The 20501-nt window shown below is 42.5% G+C and overlaps 1 protein-coding gene across 1 annotated transcript in view; it reads right to left on the reverse strand.

The window, feature by feature from the left end:
- Window positions 1-214: 214 nt before the first annotated feature.
- Window positions 215-20501, reverse strand: part of LOC117878571 (melanopsin-like) — a 72159-nt gene continuing 51872 nt past the window's right edge. The window contains exons 8-10 of the mRNA XM_034772893.1: window positions 16900-17074; window positions 11035-11187; window positions 215-3259 (exon numbers count right to left, since the gene is read on the reverse strand). Coding sequence (XP_034628784.1) covers window positions 2873-3259; window positions 11035-11187; window positions 16900-17074 — 715 coding nt within the window. The 3' untranslated portion in view covers window positions 215-2872. The remainder of the gene's footprint in view (window positions 3260-11034; window positions 11188-16899; window positions 17075-20501) is intronic.

The following is a 20501-nucleotide window of genomic DNA, read 5'->3' on the forward strand; positions in this document are numbered from 1 at the left end:
CGCGTCTTTGGCAGCACTGAAGGGCCCCCGCCGCGGAAATGCCGCCGAAGACTGGGAGCGACTGAAGGGCCCCCCGCCACTGAAATCCCACCGAAGACTGGGACCACCGCTGGGCCAGGGCTTGTGGGGCCCCTGTGGGGCCCAGGGCCTGGGGCAAATTGCCCCACTTGCCACCCCCGGACGGCTCTGTCCTTACTTGTCCCAAGTAAGTATCAGCTCCAAGAAAATGTCATAGTTTTCAGCTCAACTGGCTGGAAATCTTCAATTCCTGGGGTGACCCGTGGAATCTTCTGTAGCAGTGATGCCCCAGCCAGTTCAGTGGAATCTGAGGTGTGTCTGAACTGCATCTACGATGGAATGAATAAAGTCTTTTCAGGGATGGAATTGCAGAGAAAGTTACTGTAGGTAATGGATCACCTCCAGAGACAGACAGCACCCACAACAGTGTACATCTCTATGCCACTTTTCTGGTGGAAGGGAGACTCTAGAATGACCTCTAGAAAGTGCTGGCTCCAGGTGCGTGGAAGTGGAGAAAGAGTCATGGTCCTGGGCACTTCAAATGTACTTCCTAACAAATTATCATGAACTTCAAAATGAATTATTGTCGTGTTATTTTAAAGCATCCTCTGGAGGGTATTTTCTAATGATAACTGGTTAAAACAGTTTCCAAGTTTGTTTAGATTGTAACCTGTGCAGGGCAAGGACTGTCTTTTAATAGCACCTAGAACTATGAGGCCCTGATCCTGACTGGGGCATCTTGACACTACTGTAATACAAGTATTAATTAATACTAATAAGGTATCCTGAGAGTTCATAATAGCATTTTATAGCATTCAATGCTATTTTAAGTCATGGTAGCACTGTGTGTCCAGTGATAGCACCACATGCACCAAAGAAGCTAGAGAGACCTCTCTAGTACCCTCAGCTATCCCATCAAGTCTCTCAACATTTCTTACTGACACCTAGCATCATTCTACATGATGCCATTGTGGATGCATTCCAGCCCCCACCTTGATTGGTCAGTTGTGGTTTATACTTTAGTTAACTTACTGTTAACACAGTTGCAAACTAGATGTGGCTTGTTTTTCATTTAAAAAGAGAAGCCTCCAAGGTTTCCACATCAGGAGGGGGGAAAAAAAGAAAAAGCAAGAAATAGCTCATAAAAGCTATTAGTGTGTGCATAGAACCGGGAAATGCTCTCAGTTAATGTACAACACAGTCACTGGAATAAAACAGGACATTTTTATGAAGACTATGAAAACAAATTCTCAAGGTCAGCTGTTTGCTTGACCTGAAGTCTGTTAAACAAATTATGTTCTGTTACACCAGTAACTATTTTCTTCAATGGAGTTAAACCCACATAATAGAGCAGAATTTAATCCATTGTGCATCCCATCTGTGGGTGTGACAGACGGAATGAGAAAGAGTTGGAGGATATGTTTAAAAAAAGAAAAATGGGGAAAGAAACAAAACCACAAGGAACAAAATGCTAAGCTAGGAAGGTATTTTGAACACAAGGAACTAATATGAATCAAAGATAAAACAAACAAAACCATTATCCACAAGTAAATATGTGATTTGGCATCCTGCAGTAAATCCCACATTTACAGTGATGTAGCCCTATGCTACTATACTCAATCCCCACTGGGGCAGCTGGGAAATGACAGTTGGGATAGGAAGACAAGGTGAGCGAGGTAATATCTTTTATTGGACCAACTTCTGTTGGTGAGAGAGAGAAGCTCTCGAGCTACACAGAGCTCTTCTTCAGGTTGGGGTAGGAAATCCATCTGAGGTACTTTGGAAAGTTAGTCCTCACAGTAAAGTTTATGCATCCCTGTTCTTTTTCTCACTGGCAGCTGAGAGGAAAAAAAGCTCTTAATACCTGCCCACCGCCTTTGTACGCCACCAACAAGAAAACTGAACTGTAGCAGTTGGTGTTTTATTTTCATCAATGAGTCTTCAAGCCAATTGTGAGAATCCACCCTTTGAATAGGAGTCATTACAGTTCACACATGCTTAAACAATACTGTGCACCCCAAGATACTCTAAAATGCCTTTAAAATTTGTTTTTGGGGCAGTATAACACCTCTAATCCTGTCAGTAATCTGCTGAATGGGCATGGTGGCTGTCCTAATACTCAGCTGAAATCCAAGCCTCTCTTGCTTACCCTTATTATCTTCTAAACAAATAATCACTTTTGTATTGAGTGATCCATTCATCTAGCTAGTCCAGAAAACTTTCTACTAGAAAATAAAAGACTTGTCAAAAAGATATAGGTGCTTCTGATTGTGAGGTTGTACAGAGATTTGCAAGAGAGACTGGTACAGGGTGTCCACATTACTAATCAACTCAGTGGGTGCTGCTATACTGTCTGCCATAATTTTGGGCAGTACTGCTTCTGAAGTTCATACCGTCAAGAACAAATCTTGGTGTATGCAGACACTACATAGCTTATCCTGTGATGACATTCCAGGAACTATTGCCTTCTAGAGATAATAGTATTGGAATGATGTTGAATCATGAAACTGCATCCTGGGCACCCAGGTAGGGAGAAGTATTCATTGGGTGCTAGATATTTCTTTGCTGGCATCCACCCATCTATGTTAAAAACCATGAAGCGGCAGGTTGACTTGAAATATGCCATTCTAGTTTGCTGCCAGATATTCCACTGCTCATTTTAGCAGCACCATCTAAAAGGTTGTTTCAGTGTCTGAAGCGGTCTGAACAAAGATGGATTCAAAGACTGCCTAGTGACTATAATACAAATATACAAAAAGTCTGAAGATTTAATCTAGAAGGCTTTAGTTATTTGGTATAATAATGTGGAGAAGCAGCCAAGAAAACAATGACCAGAAAGTTGTCTTTTTTATACTTATGACAGAAACTTCTCAAATGCTTCAAGGAAATCTGTGGAAGAGCTAAGCCCGTCTATGCCCAACAAATTATTCTTGCCACGAAAGTGGAATAAATCAGTCTCTTCCTCCTCTCCATTTTCATGTTCTTCTTGTCCTTCAATGAGGTTGGTCTCAGAAGTAGGAATGACAATGATACGTGGGACTGCAGTACTAATGATGGGGTCCAGGCCTCTGTTTATTTGAGTTTCCCTTTGTGAGGTATCTGAGCCTCTTCCTTTGCTGATGCTGTTCAAGCCAACGGGAAGAGAAGCTGCTTTTAAGGAACTGGTCACAATTGCTTTAGGGGAATTCTGTAGGACTGACCTCCCAAGCAGCTTCTGCAAGTAGCTGGAGGAGAGCAAAACCTAGGGTAAAAACAACACTAAATCTTTAGTACCATCATTTGACATATAACAACCATAGGTTATCTCACCCCACTGAAACTGATGTTTGAAATCTCTTGTACCAGTCCATTATCTTTTAGGTGCTAGTTCTCTTGAGCTGTTTCCCATTAATATTTGAGCCACTGCCCCAAAATAAAATCGGTATCATGTGATCAATGTATTAAAATTTACCCAACTATCACTTTTAGTAATGCACAACATACACAACAAAATACTAAATGAAGTAAAGAGATGCATATTTGGTCAAACATTTTCAGAAATGTGTAGGTAATGGACATTATCCCATTTTATGCTATGATCAATGGAGAAGCACATTCTGAAACACAATAAAGCATTATTTATCCATATTAATTTGGAACTGTATTGTACCCATTTTGCTATAAGTTTTTACTGTTACTGGGCTAAATCCTCAGCTGCTGCAAATCAGTACAACTCCGTTGTCTTTCACTGGAGCTAGGACAAGTTACACTATTTAAGGATCTGACCGACTTCCTGTTTAAAAAAAAAAAACAAAAACCTTCCAAGGAAAAAATTGATATATAAAAGGGAGATTTTTTTTCAGGCATCCCAGTAGTAACACAGTATTATGCTGCTGCATCAAAACTCTTTGGGGATGAAAGTAGAAACTTCCATGTGCTCGCTCTTCAGAATAAAACTGAGTTTATTTCACAACATTTTCTATTCATTGTGTTCTAGACAGGCTCTAATACTGCTCTCGTCGCTGTAGTATCAGAGGCTACATCTACACTGCAATAAAAGAACTAGTGCACAGGCCCAGCAGGCCCAGGTCAGCTGAGTTTGGAGCATGTGGCTTGAACTGCGGGGCTAAAAAATTGCAATGTAGATGGTCAGACTCAGGCTGGAGCCTAGTCTCTGAGACCTGGTGGGTGGGGAGGATTTCAGAGCCTGAGCCTAAATGTCTACACAGCTATTTGTAGACCTGCAGCCTCAGGGACTTGGTGCTGCGGGATTTTTATTGCCGTGTAGACATACCCTCAGGGTTTTAGAATAGTCTCTGCCCCCACCCTTAAGAAAGTTCCAATCCTGCATCAGATGCCTCATACAGGCTTTAAATGTTATTTCTCAAACATTTTAACGCATGAAACCTGTCACATCCTGAACCTTTTTTCTGTATAATGAACAAAGGAGGATCTCAGATTAGATATTTATATAGAACAGTTTGATTCTTTGTATCTTTATTTTCTTTAAATTCCATTTTCCCTGCCACAACCACAGTAACAATTTCAATAGTTATGTCCTGAGATGTTTCCTATGTACCTTGTCCTCACAGTAGGTGGCACTGTAACCATAAGAAAAATAGATAGTAACATATTTAACAAAAAATAGGGAAAAGAAAAATAATTCCACTTCTTTGGCTTCAGAAGCTCTTCACTTTCTATTCACTCTGATCAATCTATAATTTCATGATGACTATTTTAGTTTACCTAGGACTCTCAAAAGAGCAATCCAATCATCATCAGGAGTATAAAAATCAACCACCACCAACACAAATGCTTTAAAAAATGTAAATAATAATAAAGCAAGTTTTTGTAATCAGACTAATATTAATGTAAATAATAATAAAGCAAGTTTTTGTAATCAGACTAATATTTTTTAAGTAAACAGGTTTGTGTTCTTTTGGGAGAACATCTAAATCCTTTAATTAGCTCATCCGAAGAAACAGGAGGGAGAGAAAAAGACAGAGAATGTCCTTTTGAAAACCTATTTTATTTCCCTTTTTTTCTCATAACTGGGAGCCAGAGACTCCTGAGTTCTAAACCTGGCTCTGACAATGACTCCCTCAGTGACCTTAGACATGTGGCATAACCCCTTTTCCTCAGTTTTGCCATGTCCAAAATTATGGCAATTCCTCACAGGAATGCTATGAAGATTAGTTAGTAAATGTTTTCACATTCTGAACATGGAAAGCATGAAATATTAATATTGGCTTTCCTAAAATAATTGCAATGATGATTATAAAAATACTTAGTGAGAAATAGAAAGGAAGTGGTTAAAGAAAAATAGAAACCCCTCTCTGGCAAGGAGAAGGAATATGAAAAAGAAAAATATAATGAATACTTCACTCCTTTGGATATTTCTGTGAAAACTGATGTAGCTCAGGGCAGAGAACAAGTCTTGCTCTTTGTTTTATAAAGCATCTTGTACATTTATGGTAATATATACATGTTTATATTATTAACCTTGAGTGTCCTTAGGTCTCCTCCTCTCAACATACATTAAGTGACTTTCTTCTATTGGAGGTATTTCTCTAGCACTGATAAACCATAGTACTTAAGCTCATAACATTAGTACACTGCAACATGATGGCCAAGTGTATCTTTATCTCCTTCTAGTGGCTGGACTATGTACAAAGAGGTTTTCTGAATCTGCTAAAGCCTCGGAGCTGATGAACTAGGTTCTTTAGCTCAAAATTGTCGATGCTCATGCTTTTAGATCATGACAACCTGGTTGTAAGATATTTCATGTTTGAGCAAAAGATTTTGCATTTGTGGGAATGGGGATAGGACAGGTTTGATGCTATTGTCCATCTCTCCCTCCCTTTGGGTATCACATTGGATGCCTATAGCTTATGTTATAACATAACAATATATTCCAATTCCATAGACAGGAATTAATAATTTTAATTTAATTATAATGATTTCTGCAGCTACAGTGATGGTCATTTTAAAGGGATGCACTCAAAGTGGACAAAACCAGATTATGACACTCCCTAAATGAACACTTTAAGGATCCTGACACAGAAGGAAAGTCCAGTTCTCCAAACAGGGCCAGCTAGAGAATTAAAACTCCAGCTCCCCAGCTGCATAAACCATTCACCCCACATCAGAGCTCTGTGTTTGTAGTGAATATGGTTGTGTGCGCTCACAGCACCATCTCCCAGGTTGGTGGGCCTGCCCTGCTCCTGTGAGCAGGCTGCTTGTTATAAATAACAGAAATCCTGCTCTTTAAAGTGCTAGGACAGCAGAATTCTTGTTAATTTCAACTCCTGCAGACTCACAATAATGTAAAGAGCAGGGAGAACAGAAGAACAGTTTAATGGGGTGACAACAAAGACATTAGCGCCAGCAAGATACCTTGCTGAACGATAGCATTGTGTCAGTCCTTGTCTTTGAAGTCTCATGGCTTTCCAAGACTAGGGGGAATTGTTAAAAAAGTACCATTTGGACTAGTGTTAAAATATGGACCTTCAGTATGCCTATAGGTCTTCTACACTCAGTATACATTATTGTTTCTCTGCCACAGGTATTTCTGTAGTGCCCATCCCCATTGTATCTCAGCTAACAATCAACAGAGAGTCCTGTGGCACCTTTAAGACTAACATGTATTGGAGCATAAGCTTTCCAGCCCACCTGCAATTTTGCATTAAACAGTCTTGATCTGAATCAATTTACGAAGAAGATGTCATAGGATACAGCTAACAATATTTGCCTTTTAATCTACAGATATGTAGGTACAGTAGATATTGCTCTCTTTTGGGAGCGTAGGTGTGCAAAGCAGGTATGGGGACTGCCCTGTGAGATCATTGTAATGGTCTGAATTTTATGATTAGAGCCTCATTTCACACTACCAACATGGTCACTGTCACATGACACATCACTTTCCTGGACCAGAGAAAAAGCTCTCTATGGCTCAAAAGCTTGTCTCTATCATCAACAGAAGTCGGTCCGATAGAAGATACTACCTCACCCCCCTTGTCTTTCACATGTTTTAGTGTCATTCCAGATTTGATGTGTAATCATGTCAGTCCATTGCCATAGGCCATTAGTCTCATCACTCCCAGGTGCTGACACAGAAAGCACATTCTCCCAACATGCTGGGAGCTCTGGGAGGCATTGCCCCTTGGGGTGATAATTAGCTGCCACACTCTGGCCTTGGCTATATGTCAGCAGCCCACCTGCAATTTTGCATTAAGCAATGTTGATCTGAATCAACTTACGAAGAAGATATCATAGGATACAATAAGCTTCCCAATCTTGACAGGATGGACAGTTTGTTTTTTGTTTTGTTTTAACGTGGAGCAGAGGAAAAGTGAGATTATTCTCTGCCTCAGAAACTTTACTATATTGATAAATACATGGACAAAATGATCCTTGACCTGACTCCAACTCACAGCAAGATCAACAGTAGGTTTAAAATATTGCAACCAAAATCTGTTGTAGACAACTTGGTCATGCTATCTAGAAGTCTAAAGTAAATGCCTATAAGGTCAACTTTGTGTTTTTAGGGCAACCAGAAGACCTGATGTTGAAGTGCTCTCATTGATCTTGACAAGAGGATACATGCTGGAAGCTACTGAGATATGCTTGTGCATGTAAGCAGCACAAAGAAGAGCTTCACACCCTGCACCTGGGACACTCAATGTGAATATTGTGAAAGCGCCTGTCTGCAGCATTATAAACCACATATGTCAGTGAATAGTACTGAGAGCAATAGAGTGCAGGAACCCAATCAAGGGCTACTTATCAAAACTACTAGACAGCCATCCTTCGAGGACAGTGTGGCTGAGTTACAGTCATTAAAATAATGAATTACTATGGGTCAAAATGTCTATGAAGAAAACCTCAGATTTCCTCCCTCCACTTCTCTCTCAGGGGAAAAAAAAAAAAAAAAAAAAGGAGGAAAAAAAAAAAGAAGAGATTGAATTTGGAGTTGGGGGTGTCTGGAGGGAATCCCCTAACTCTTCTTCCTCTCCACTGTTTTAGGCATTATGTCCAGACATGCATTTAGCAAGGGAGCTCTGCAGCAAGGTGAGGTCACCCAGTTTGGGTCCATTCCTGCCAGCAGGAACTGGACATTTCAGACACCCTGCCTTGTGACTGAGGGTTAGACAGAGACTTCACAGTCAGGGCCCTTTCCCCACTTTCTTCTGCACAGAGGATGTGAGCCTCTACTGTTTCCATATCTTCCAAAGCCAAGGCCTAAATATAGCACCTCTATATAAAACCCTAGCTGCCTTCCTCACCAAGAGACAGGAACAAACTGGAGGTCTGGGCACAGAGGGCCAAATCCTCAACTGTTATATATCAAAGTAGCTCCATTGATTTAAGCGGAAATATGCCAGTTCACACCAGGTAAGGATGTGGCCCAGGGTGCATGACAGAGGTGGGATTTGGCACCAAATCTCTTGCTCCCAATAGGTCCTTTACTGACACCTGAGGAGCAGACCTACTCATTGTCCATACTGGCTCACCAAGCTACAGAACGCTGGCCTAAGTGGTGGCACGTGATCTCTGTCATCATTGTCTTTTTTTTTGGTTTTAAAGTAATGAAACTGATTGATGTGACTTTTGCAGTGGCACTACTTGGAATGAAAAAGTGAGGATTATTCTGTCAACAGAACAGGGCCGGCTCTAGGTTTTTTGCTGCCCCAAGCAAAAAAAATGTTGGCTGCCCCCAGCCCTGGGCTCTCAACCCCCCCCCCCCCACCAGTGCCCTCCTCCACCCGCACCCCTTGCTGCCCCAGCCCTGGGCTCTCCCGCCCCTGCACCCCCTGCCGCCCCAGCCCTGGGCTCCCCCACACCAGTGCTGACTCCCCCCGTTCCCCCCTCGCCTCCAGCCAGTCCGGCGCTGGCAGAGTCAGGATAAGCAGCAGGGCTCCCAGGCCACACCTCAGCCCAGGGTCCCTCCAGCCAGGGCTCCCGCCTCCAGGACCAGCTGGGACCCGGGAGGGCAGAGCCGGGGGACTGCCCTGGCAGAGGCCTAAGGAGCTGGGGCAGGGCAGCCCCAGAGGGAACAGAGCCCTGGAGAGCGGGACACAGCCCGGGCCCCGCACGGCAGGGCCCCGCACGGCAGCACCCCTCCCTCTATGGCCCTGCTGCTGCTTCTGGCCACCCTGCCGCAGCCCATGGGCGGCTTGGGCTGCTTCACCCACCCGGGCTGCAGCGCTGGGGGACGGCCGCCCTGTGGCACCTGCAAGCGGCTCCGTGGGCTCCGCGGGGCGGCCCCCCGCCACAGTGTCCCCTGCTCAGAGCCCACCCGGCCCAGCCACAAGGTGCAGGCGCTGCTCCCGCGCGGTGCGAACCTCAGCGGCCCCCGGGCGCCCCCCACACACGATGCACTGCTGCTGCCAGGGCCGGCTCTAGGCCAACAACAAAAAAAAGGTGGCCAGAATGCCGCCCCGGAAAACGTGCTGCCCCAAGCATGTGCTTGGTTTGCTGGTGCCTAGAGCCGGCCCTGAACAGAAGAAGGTATCACAGCACACTAAATTATTTAATTTACCCTGCCCAAGATTCCATACAGCATTAATGTTACTCTGCAGCCAGCAGCAATGTTTTATTGGGCCAGATTCCCATTTACATTAAGGCCCCTTTACACTACCCTAGCAGTGTAGTGTAAAGGGGCCTTACACTTACTTTAAGTTCATTTTACATTGCTTGAGCAGCATACAAGGGCCACAAATGTGAATGAGGATGAGAGTGGGGGTCCATGCCTCAGAGAACATGCAACCTAAACAGATAGCACATAGATGAAGTGCAGAGATGGGATCAAAAAGAACGCGCTAACAATACTGTACAACTTGTCAGTGATGCAATCATTCTAACGCTGTTTTTTTTCCCAAAAATTATTTTCTACTGCCTGCTTTGTCAACGCTTTATAAAGGGGAGGACTAAGGTTTTCCAGGCCTTGTGGAAGAAGCGACATGAAAGAGACACCTGAAGGACGAGTGAGTGGATGCATTCAGGAGTAGGGAGCTCAGTTTGCTGTGATTCCCGGGATAGCTTCTCACTCAAACTATGCTGTCTCTAGAAAAAGAACCAGAGATCCAGAAGGAAAGAAAGGTGACTGTATCAGGTGACACTTCTTATGGTGTATTGTTAGTTCAGTTAGACATGTCGTAGATACAGCCGTGAGGAGCTGGGTACCTACTAACCTGGGAGTACTAGTAGGTTGGGTATTGAAAGTCTTATGCCTTTGTCTACTGAAGGTGTAGCGCTGGCATATTTTTCCATGTGATTCACAGCAGTACTATATCTGGAAGTCCAGTGATACTGAAGTATTGGCAAGAGCTGATTCAGGGGTGATCTGAGGTCATCTTCCGAAGTTCCACCTCTGGAAAAGTGACACTTCTGAGAAAATGACACCAAACTGCAGCAGTTTGGTTTGTAGTTTTGTTGCATCCACAAGAGATGCACTCAGTACTCACCATCTCCAGTTTCAGTGAGAGAAGGGGGGCAAGCTGCCAGAATTTCCCACTCTCAGGGAGAAATGGGAGTTTCTCTCTCCTCTTCCCCCTCAACAAAGATAAAACATTTTTTGAATGTATACTAAAATGAGCGTGCAAAAAAAAGTGGCTTCCACTACTTCTGAATCTGACTTGAAACCGTGATTTTGTAGCAAATGGAGTCTGCCACAACATGGAGGTGAGTTCTTTAGATTTGGGAGTGGGATGAGATCAACCAGGACTGGAGGAGGTAAACATGCTGAGATAAAGCGGTCAGGTTCTTAAATTCATCCCCACTAACTGCATTACAAGTCAGCATTTGATCTGGAATGGTAGGTTGCTTTTCCAGCAAAGGCAAAGCTGCTGGGAAAAGAGCTAAAGCATTCATAGGGGCTGTAATGGTGGGGTGGGAGAAACCTTCAAAACCACAAATATGGGTGAGGTCTTCAAGATGTATCCACCTGAGCATCAAGGTTGAAGGGGTAAACCAGAGAAGACTTGCCAAAGAAAGATTATACAATAAAAACAAGAAACAACTAAGTCCTTCTTTTACCTTTTCTTCAGCTATTGCATTGCAGCTGTGGGCCTTCAGAAGCAGTTCCCTCTTCTCCTCTTGTCTCGGACATGATGAAAAAGAGTTACTTCTGGAAGGCTGCAGTTTCTTATGAACTGGCTCCACTGGTTCAAGCTCTACGTCACTCCAAGCCTAAACACCAGGTGAGAATTATTTCCAACAGTTATATTCTTTCTAACTTTTTAAATTTTCTTTTTCATCTGCTGGTAAGCAGGTTGCTTTTGCATGTAGACAAAATGAGAGTGTTCTAAAATGGGCCATATACCCAGCCCTGATGAATTCCCCATTGGACAAGAATTATTTCACATACTCTTGATTTTCAATCTTACTGCTCTCCTGGGATTTGTCTCTTTGGAACCACAGAGCTTGTAACACACAGTGCATCCATTTTTACCCAGACTTTTTACTCACCTTTGATCTCTGTAGTATGCTTGTGGCACCTAAGCGTTAGATGTCCAGTAGCAGAGAGAGAGAGAGAGTACAGTCTGGAATGTGGGCAGTTACTCCACTTATTTTTCCTGTGCCTCACTAGGAATGGAGCTCAATCCTGATTTGCTACAATCCAGATATTCCATTTCTGGACCTATCTTGTGCAAAGATTGTGAATCATGACAAATTATATGTTGATTTTGTGATTCGGACAAAAGGCGGAGACCAAACTGTTTTCCACATGCACTTAAGTGAGGATTTGAAATGAGGTCCATGAAGGTATGAAACTAATGCATGAACATCACTGGATCACTTCGTTCCCTCAGCTATGAATTGTCTTTTCATTTTTCCTTCTTTGTATAATTAAAACTACAGATGCCATTTTATTTACATTAGAAACGGGAAAACACTCAGACGAGAATTTGTTTGGTGGAAACAGCTACATTTCCTATTTGGTGCTGCCAACTTGTGCATTAGCAAGTGTGTTACAAAACTTCACCATGAACTGCTACCATGCAATATGCAAAAGCCACTGTGTTAAGCTTTTATTTCAAAGGGCAACTACCCAGCTGCACTGAACTGGCATTTTAAAACCATGTTTCCTGTCAGTCACTGAAAGAATAATTGCCTCTGGCAATGTCAAATCAACACAGCACTGCATTACAACAGCAGCAGCAGCAGTTTTGTTTGAGACCTATAAGCAAAGGTTAGGCCAAGGCTGACACCTTTAAAGAACATTATCCCATGCCTAGAAAGGAGAATACTTTAAAAACAAAACAAAACAAAAAGACTCAACTGAGTTTACAGAAAATTAATGGTGACTTACAGAACAAAAGAAATGGCTCAGGTTGGGACATGTAAGATGCTATAAAATGACTACAGTGAATCTCATTTAGCATCCACTAATCTACTCATTCATAAAAAAAAATTGTTGAGAGGGAAATAAAGGAGAAAATGAGAGTCAAGGAAAATGGAAAGGTGAAAGGAACAGGAGGATACATAGGAGAGGGTAAAAGAAATGACTTAGAAGCCTTCCTTTTAAAAAAAAAAAACTCTTATTTTATCATCTCCAGAAACAACGTATTTCCAGTGCCACCCTTGCATAAGCGCTATGTACAACTAGTGACGTAGGCCTTGATCTAGCAAAGCATTTAAGCATGTGCTTAACTCTAAGCATGTGAGTAGTCCCAGTGACTTTGCTGGATATGTATCTTACAGCAGAAAATGTACCTGCTTTTCTTGTCAGAATGCTTCATATATTTTATACAATAGCCTAGGTTTCTGAGAATAATCTTAATGCTTCCACAGAATCTCCAGGGCAATTACATTATCATCCATCTTCATGAACAATACCTTAATGTATCATCCCTATAGTCAGAAATTTAATGGCCTGTGAGTGTAAATTAGCTCAATGGGCAAAAGTTTCCATATTTTATTTACATTATAACAGAATTACTGATACTTTTTTTTAACAACTCCTGTTGCCATGGCATCCGTAGCACTGCACAATAAATACAAAAATGAGTGATTCATAGAGATGGTTCAATAAACAATTGCTGCAATGTTTCTACCACATTAAGGTCCTTCATCCTAACACTGTGACAATCAGTTAAATGCCTGGTTGAACAGGGAAGCCTTAAAATTTGCCATGAAGGCTGAAAAACTCTGGATCACACAGACTTATAGATTTTAAGGTCAGGGCCATATGAAGGAGCAAGTTCCCAAGGCATTGGTGTTCTGCAGACAATACTCCTCCTGGAAACTTCTGTTCCATTCAGCAAGTGTGAAAGCATTGGAAGCAATTGTAATTGTTGCCGTGAGGCACTCAGGGAGAGGCATTCTCTCAGGTAGCCCTGACCCACACCAGTTAGTGCTTTTACATGATAACAGTATTCATTACCTTAGCTCTGAAGCAGGAAGATTTTCTGACCACACACAAGAATCTCAAAGGGTACAGATATTCTCAGTTCAGTGTATGTTGATTTAGGTGTGTAGTTTCCTGCGGCTATGTCTGCGCTAGCGTTTTTCAGACAACTGGTGCAACTCCACTGGAAACAGCTATATATGACAGATTGCTAATGTAAGGAGGGGATAGGTTTTTACTACTTTATTGTCCTGATTTTTCAGAAGACTGAAAGGTTCCCAGTGCACACTCCTAAGTTAGTTTGGCTCAGGGCAGATCTAAATGATAGAGTGATAAAATGACTGTGCCCTGTTTACAAAAGCTGCTACCTGTAATGGTGGGAGGTTCCGTCCAAAATACTAGTATAGGCAAAGCTTTTGTATCAACAACAAACCGGTGTAGAATACTATCAAATACAACTCTTAGCCTGCAAAATAACAACAGGAAAAACACTGCAGGTCGGTGGTGCTATGTAATTTAATTTTTAAAATACAATAACTTAGCATCTGTTATTCTTTTAAATTAAAAAGAAATTTTGCTGTAAATATATTATATAAAAGCTAGGGACAAAGTTTACCAATTATGTATTACCAAATGTATAGTTCTACAATGAAGTAGGGCTGGCGAACAATTACCGGTAGTTGTGTTCTATTATATTATATCGGTCACCATGGTATTTGAATGCCCTCCAAGAGTGCATTTAGTGACAAGACTCATGTATGTCACTTGTGGTTCTTGCCATATTATTCTTTGTTTGTATTATGGTAGCATCTAGGATCCCCAATCATGATCCAGGAAACCATTGTACTACATGCTGTACAGAAGAAAAAAAAAAAAAAAAAAAAGATAGTCCCTGACCCAAAGAGTTTACAATTGAAGTTAATTCTACTGCTGAAAGTACCTCGTAAGACAGAATTTTCCATTTCAGTTGGATGTCTAATTAAAATAACTGCATGGTCTGTCTGGAAGAGTTGCAAAAGCAATGGGCTTCAGACATATCTTAATCTGGTCTATAATTTTAAATGACAGATAGGTTTATTTGATTGTGGTATTACCACCAGATCTTTTCTTAAGGGAAGAGACAAATCATTTCACTATCTGTTCTGTTTTTAGTTAAAAAAAAAAAAGATTTTTACAAATTAAAGGCCTGATCTTGCAATTAACAGTCCATGGGCAGAGTGTTTTGCAGTACAGAACCCTACTGACTTCAGTGGGGCTCTAAGCAGACGCAGCAGTCTGTCTGTGCTTTCAATTGCAGAATCAAACCTTGGTGTCCATCATGGATTTAAAGAGAATAAAGAACATAAGATGCACTTAATGTCAAATATTTGGATCTACAAAGGATTAATATAGACTTAGCTTGAGTGCAAAATGATAGTCAGTCAATTTAGTCTAGAGCTCCAATGAACAAATATTTTGACTACTCTGAGTGTTTTCAGGACTGGTTGGAATGTGGGAGGAGAGGATCATATGTGTAAAACATAGGAGGATTTGGACTGTGTTAGAAAGTACTTAGGAGTGGTTTCTTCCAATGCTTGGTGCTAACATTGCTAACTATATTCACAGCAACCAAACACAGCTTTTCTGTTAGTACTTATGAAGTTACACAGTAGTTCAATGTGTGCATGGGAGTGGGGCAATTCCCTTTGATAGGTGACCAGAAATCTATAACAAAAGATTTTGTGATCCCTCTGCACCCTTGATTGGGATTTCTTCAATTTGCCAGTGAGTACTGTCTTTTTACTCATGTATGTTTATTTTACCATCTGTTTACAACACAGTTGTTTAAAAATCTTTCTGGTGCTGGGATCAGTTCACTGAGAAGCAGGATCTCACATTTCTAAAGGTGGATTGGAGAATAAAGTAGAAAATAAAGTGCTATATTTACAGTTTCTACTCAGACATTTACAACTTGAAACTATTGTAAATCAATTGGTGAACTGGGAAATAAAGTGTTACTATGAATAATTATGAAAGTTCGGTATTTATTTGCTTTCTGAGAAGTAACACTATGTAGCAGAAGAAAGCCATTCAGGTGGTTTGATAAAACAGAATGGACAGTTTTTGATCCAGTTTCTGAATACTTTATGTTCTAACCTGTGGGGAAAAGAATCATCTTCAAGCCAGATTTGTTATGCTCCCTTGTTTTGTTGATGTTCATCAACCCACTTCCTAGATCATACTGTTTTTTCAAAATCTATCTTATCGGAAGGATTTAAAGCATCTCTTTTGAAATTTGGCTACCTGGTCATGTTATTTTGACTCTGATATTAGTACCCTGAAATAAATAGCTTGCAAGTGACACACTACACATCCGTGAGTCCTCATCCTTGCCTAGACTGTTGTCTTCCAGCCTAAAGGACAGCCCTGGGGTAAAAGCCTAACTTACTCTTAGTTCAACCTGTCACAGTGATTATCATCTTTGTAAATGTTCTAGATGATAGTCTGAGCTGAGTGAACTTTCTTATGCTGGTTCAGCGCAGTGTGAAAGAGCTGAATAGAGTAGGGCCCTAGAGAGGGCTAGCACTGGCTGAGTGCATCCCCTATGCCAGTGTTTCCCAAACTTGGGACGCCGCTTGTTTAGGGAAAGCCGCTGGCGGGCTGGGCTAGTTTGTTTACCTGCCGTGTCTGCTGGTTCGGCCGATCGCGGCTCTCACTGGCCGTGGTTCACTGCTCCAGACCAATGGGGGCTGCAGGAAGTGGCGGCCAGTACGTCCCTCGGCCCGCGCCACTTCCAGCAGCTCCCATTGGCCTGGACCAAGTGAACCGCAGCCACTGGGAACCGCAATCGGCCGAACCTGCGGACACGGCAGGTAAACAAACTGGCTCGGCCCAGCAGGGGCTTTCCCTACACAAACGGCGTCCCAAGTTTGGGAAACACTGCCCTATGCAGACCACTGATGTGCTGAGTAATGCCCTAATAGGCACAGTGTCAATGCAGAAGAGGCTGACTTTTCAGGAGTTGGGGGGAATGGTAAGAAGTCAGTCTGGGGGATGTGAGAGCCCCCAAAGGAACTTTTTATTTTTAGTACTATTCTGTCTGGTCCTATGGATATGAAACCTACAAGGCCTGGGCTCTATTGAATTTTACATGACAGATAAAGAGTTAAAAGTCTGAAAGCATTAATTTTCATAATTTAACTAAAAATATATACATTTTGTAAAATTAATGTTAATTTAATATACATGATTTTTCCACATAAAATCCCTCTGCACTGTCACAGCTATACCCCAGGCAGAGCACCAGCTGCTACGACGCCCAAGATTCCACTTCTACAAAACAACCAAATTGGAATGCATGGTAAAAATTGGATAAATAAATCAAACGATAATATTCCTGAAGCACAGTGATTATTCCCATACAGAAACAACTTTATTCTTCCAAGGCTTTCAGAAACAGATGCCAAAGTATGACTTTGGATACATTTTTAGAGAATTAACTGGGGACCTGACTTGTTTCAGACAGGCAAGTTTTATAACCAATTTCCTCCCTGGAAATAAGAAAGACTTACTGCTTCTCCAGTGGAAACTGATGAAACACAACTACTCTTGTTCCTGGAGGCAAAAGAGCGACGGCTGGAGACAGAGGCCCTGAATGATGATTCATTTATAGAACCTGATGAGAGATCGCTCTTTGATATCCGTATGAAAAATCGCAAGCAAGGAACAGCACTGCGAATGGTTTTTCTAAAGGGAAACAGGAAAGTAAAAGTTACAAGCTGTGTAACACCACAAATACTAGCAGCACTGTTTGGAAAATGATCTGACAGAAGTTCTCTCTCTTTCGGTAATCTCAGTAAAGCTTTTGGTTTTGTTTTATAAAGATTAAAGATTACTTGGAAGTAGCTTGTTAGGGCTAATGTGAACTGTTAACAAGACAAAAGGAAAGACATGACATGGATTCAGCACCTTTTAACCAAAAGGATTTAAAGGATGCATGGATGAGTAGTGAGAATTGAAAATACAATCAATTTTTAGTAATATGTTCAATTTAAAAAATGATTAGTTAATTTAATTGCAAATAAATGATTAATACTGCAAACATACAAAGCTATTGAACCATAATGGGTCAGATTCTCTCCTGTGATGAGATCTGTTCTGTGCATGGGAGAAGGGGAGCAGCCTTGGGGAGCCAGTTATTATTTATTTGTATCATGGTAGTATCTAGAAGCCTCAGTCACAGACCAGGACCTTAATGTGCTAGGCAATGTACAAACACAGAACAAAAAGATGCTTACAATCTACAAGCATTTACAATCTGCACAATGTTTAGTAGCAATCTAAGGGCCTGTCTACACAGCATGGCAATGCACACTAGACAGATTCTGATTATGGATTTTTGGGGCCCTGGGCCAGAGCAAGTGCCCCCTCCTTCCCTGGCGCTCCTGCAGGGGAAATGGGGTTGGGGCGCAAGGGCTTCCCCCACCCTCCCAGCACTCCTGTTGGGGAATGGAGCTGGCAGGAGTGCCGGGTGGATGGCATAGTGGGGCAAGCCCCCATGCCCCGACCGGAGTGCCAGGCAGGCGGGTGGAGTGGGGCAAGCCCTTGTGCCCCAACCCACCGCAGGAGCATCGGGTGGATGGGTAGGCGGAGGAGGTCCTTCCAAGGCTTTCAGAAACAGATGCCAAAGTATGACTTTGGATACATTTTTAGAGAATTAACTGGGGACCTGACTTGTTTCAGACAGGCAAGTTTTATAACCAATTTCCTCCCTGGAAATAAGAAAGACTTACTGCTTCTCCAGTGGAAATGCCCATTTACAGGGATGCCCATTTTTCTGGGGACCTCCAATTGGCCGGGGCGCCTGGACATGGGCCCAGTGGCTAATCTGCCATTGACACTAAAGGGGAGTGAATCTACAGTGCACCGATGTGTTGTGCATGAACAAGCCTGTACAGACCTGCTGGCATGAACTAAAAGTTCCCCAGCACGCTAGCATAACATGGGGCCAGTTAGGGTACATGTACACTGCAATAAAAAGCCTGTAGCCCCGAGTGTCAGAGACCATGTCCATTTACCTGGGCTTGCAGGACTAAAACTTGCAGTATGACATTTGGGCTCAGACTGGCGCCTGGGTTCTGAAACCCACTGTCCTCATGAGGTTTCAGAGCTCAGGACGTAGCCCGAACCTGAACAGCTACGCTGCAATTTTGTAGTCCATCAGCATGAGCCCCATGAACCTGAGTTAGCTGACCCAGGCCAACTGCAGCCCTGCTGCATGTCTTTATTGCAGTGTAGCCATACCTTTAGTGTGCAACGCACTGGCGTGCTTCAGAATTCACACCCCTCTCATGCACATTGTTGCACCATGCAGAAAGGCCTTAAGTAACAGTTATGGGTCCCTGAGTTTTTGGGCTGATCTGTGCTGGCTCAGCCCCAGCATAAATTAGAGCAGCCTAGGGGGCTCCACTAATCCACGCCAGTTGGCTACACTCCACAAGGGACCATATGCCAGTTGAAAACTGGCAGATGAGAATAGGCAGAGCCCTCTGGTCCTTCGCCCAGCCACCCCCACTCCCCGTGATGGGGTGGTCAGTTGGCACAGGAGCCAGGCATGTTGACTTGAAGCCAACTGATGGTTCTTCCTTGCTGAGGGAATTGTCAGCTGGTTAGCGATGACTCGATTCCAGCTCCTTGAGGCTGCCTGTGTTGTGCAAAGCAGATGGTTCAAGGGCAGAGAATCTGGCCCAATGCCTTTGTACTTGGTATAATAAATCTACAACCTCATATCACTCCAGATTAATTCTAGCGCAATCAACAAAATACCAGCAAATATTGCTACAGACAGAAACGCACAAAGACAAGGAATAAGATAGGACAAGTCACACATACAATGGACAACCACTACTGCTCTGTGCACTTGTGAATCACATATCAGTGAAGGAAGCGAAGACATATATTAAACTCCAGAAGCACATGTTAGAGCTGGATGAATATTGCAACAACAACAAAAAATTGCTTGAACATTAATTCAACTTTTTAAACAAATTTGTTTGTTTATGTTTGCTCCCCTGTTCCCATTGCCCATTTCCTGTAAGTTTAACAGTGAACAACTTTGCATGCAGGAATGTGTGAGGAAATAGTGAATTTTCAGCAAATACTCCAATATTCAAGAAGAAAATATTATATTTGTAAAAGTGCACAGAGGCCTCAGAAATCTGATTCTGAAAGATACTCTTACATGAATAAGGAACAAAAATGTACCATATGTTCTGGGAATCCAAGACAGATTGCAGCATGTTTGGTAGTCTTTGTCTACAGACCTGACTGGGACAATGGAATGGAAGCCTTAATGTCTACAGGAGATTTGGGCCCGAATGACTGCTAGCTGGCTGAGTCTTAGATTCTGTTCTTGCAATGAGTCCTGCCTATGCAATAGCAGAGCCCCTCCCTGACTTCAGTAGCGCTGAGTGAATGCAGGGATCTGCCCCTGTGGAGCTCATTGCAGGATTGAGGCCTTAATCCAGGTGAGACAGAAGTAACGCTGAGTGGGTGGAAGAAATAACTGGAAGAATTAACAACCATTTTATTGGTAGCTGAGGGAATGCAACCAGTGACTGTGATACAGGTTCATGGTTGAGATGTTTTCTTGGACCCCAGGCTGCTGCTGAATTGTCTGACAGAACCTGTGGCCAAGAGTACTGTTTTCTGCCTGCAGCTAGGAAGAGAAGTGCAACCACTTCTTTGCTACCATAATTCATGCCGTTGTCACACTGGGAATATATAGTTGTAATGCACTCTCCCATCACTATTCAGTAACTAAAGCTGGTGGCAACCTGCTTATTAAACATTGGAGCTACATGAACTGCACTAGGTGCCTGTGAATTTCCAGGAAGAATTTAACATCTATTGTAACCTTTCAAAGACCTGAATGGGCTTAGGAGCAGGTTACTTGGGAGACCACCTGTGCCATTCTTAAAAAGAACAGGAATACTTGTGGCACCTTAGAGACTAACAAATTTATTAGAGCATAAGCTTTTGTGGGCTACAGCCCACTTCTTCGGATACATATAGAGTGGAACATATATTGAGGAGATATATATACACACACATACAGAGAGCATGAACAGGTGGGAGTTGTCTTACCAACTCTGAGAGGCCAAATACTTACAAG

This window comes from Trachemys scripta, chromosome 5 (assembly GCF_013100865.1).
Source record: "Trachemys scripta elegans isolate TJP31775 chromosome 5, CAS_Tse_1.0, whole genome shotgun sequence".
NCBI classification, from domain to species: Eukaryota; Metazoa; Chordata; order Testudines; family Emydidae; genus Trachemys; species Trachemys scripta.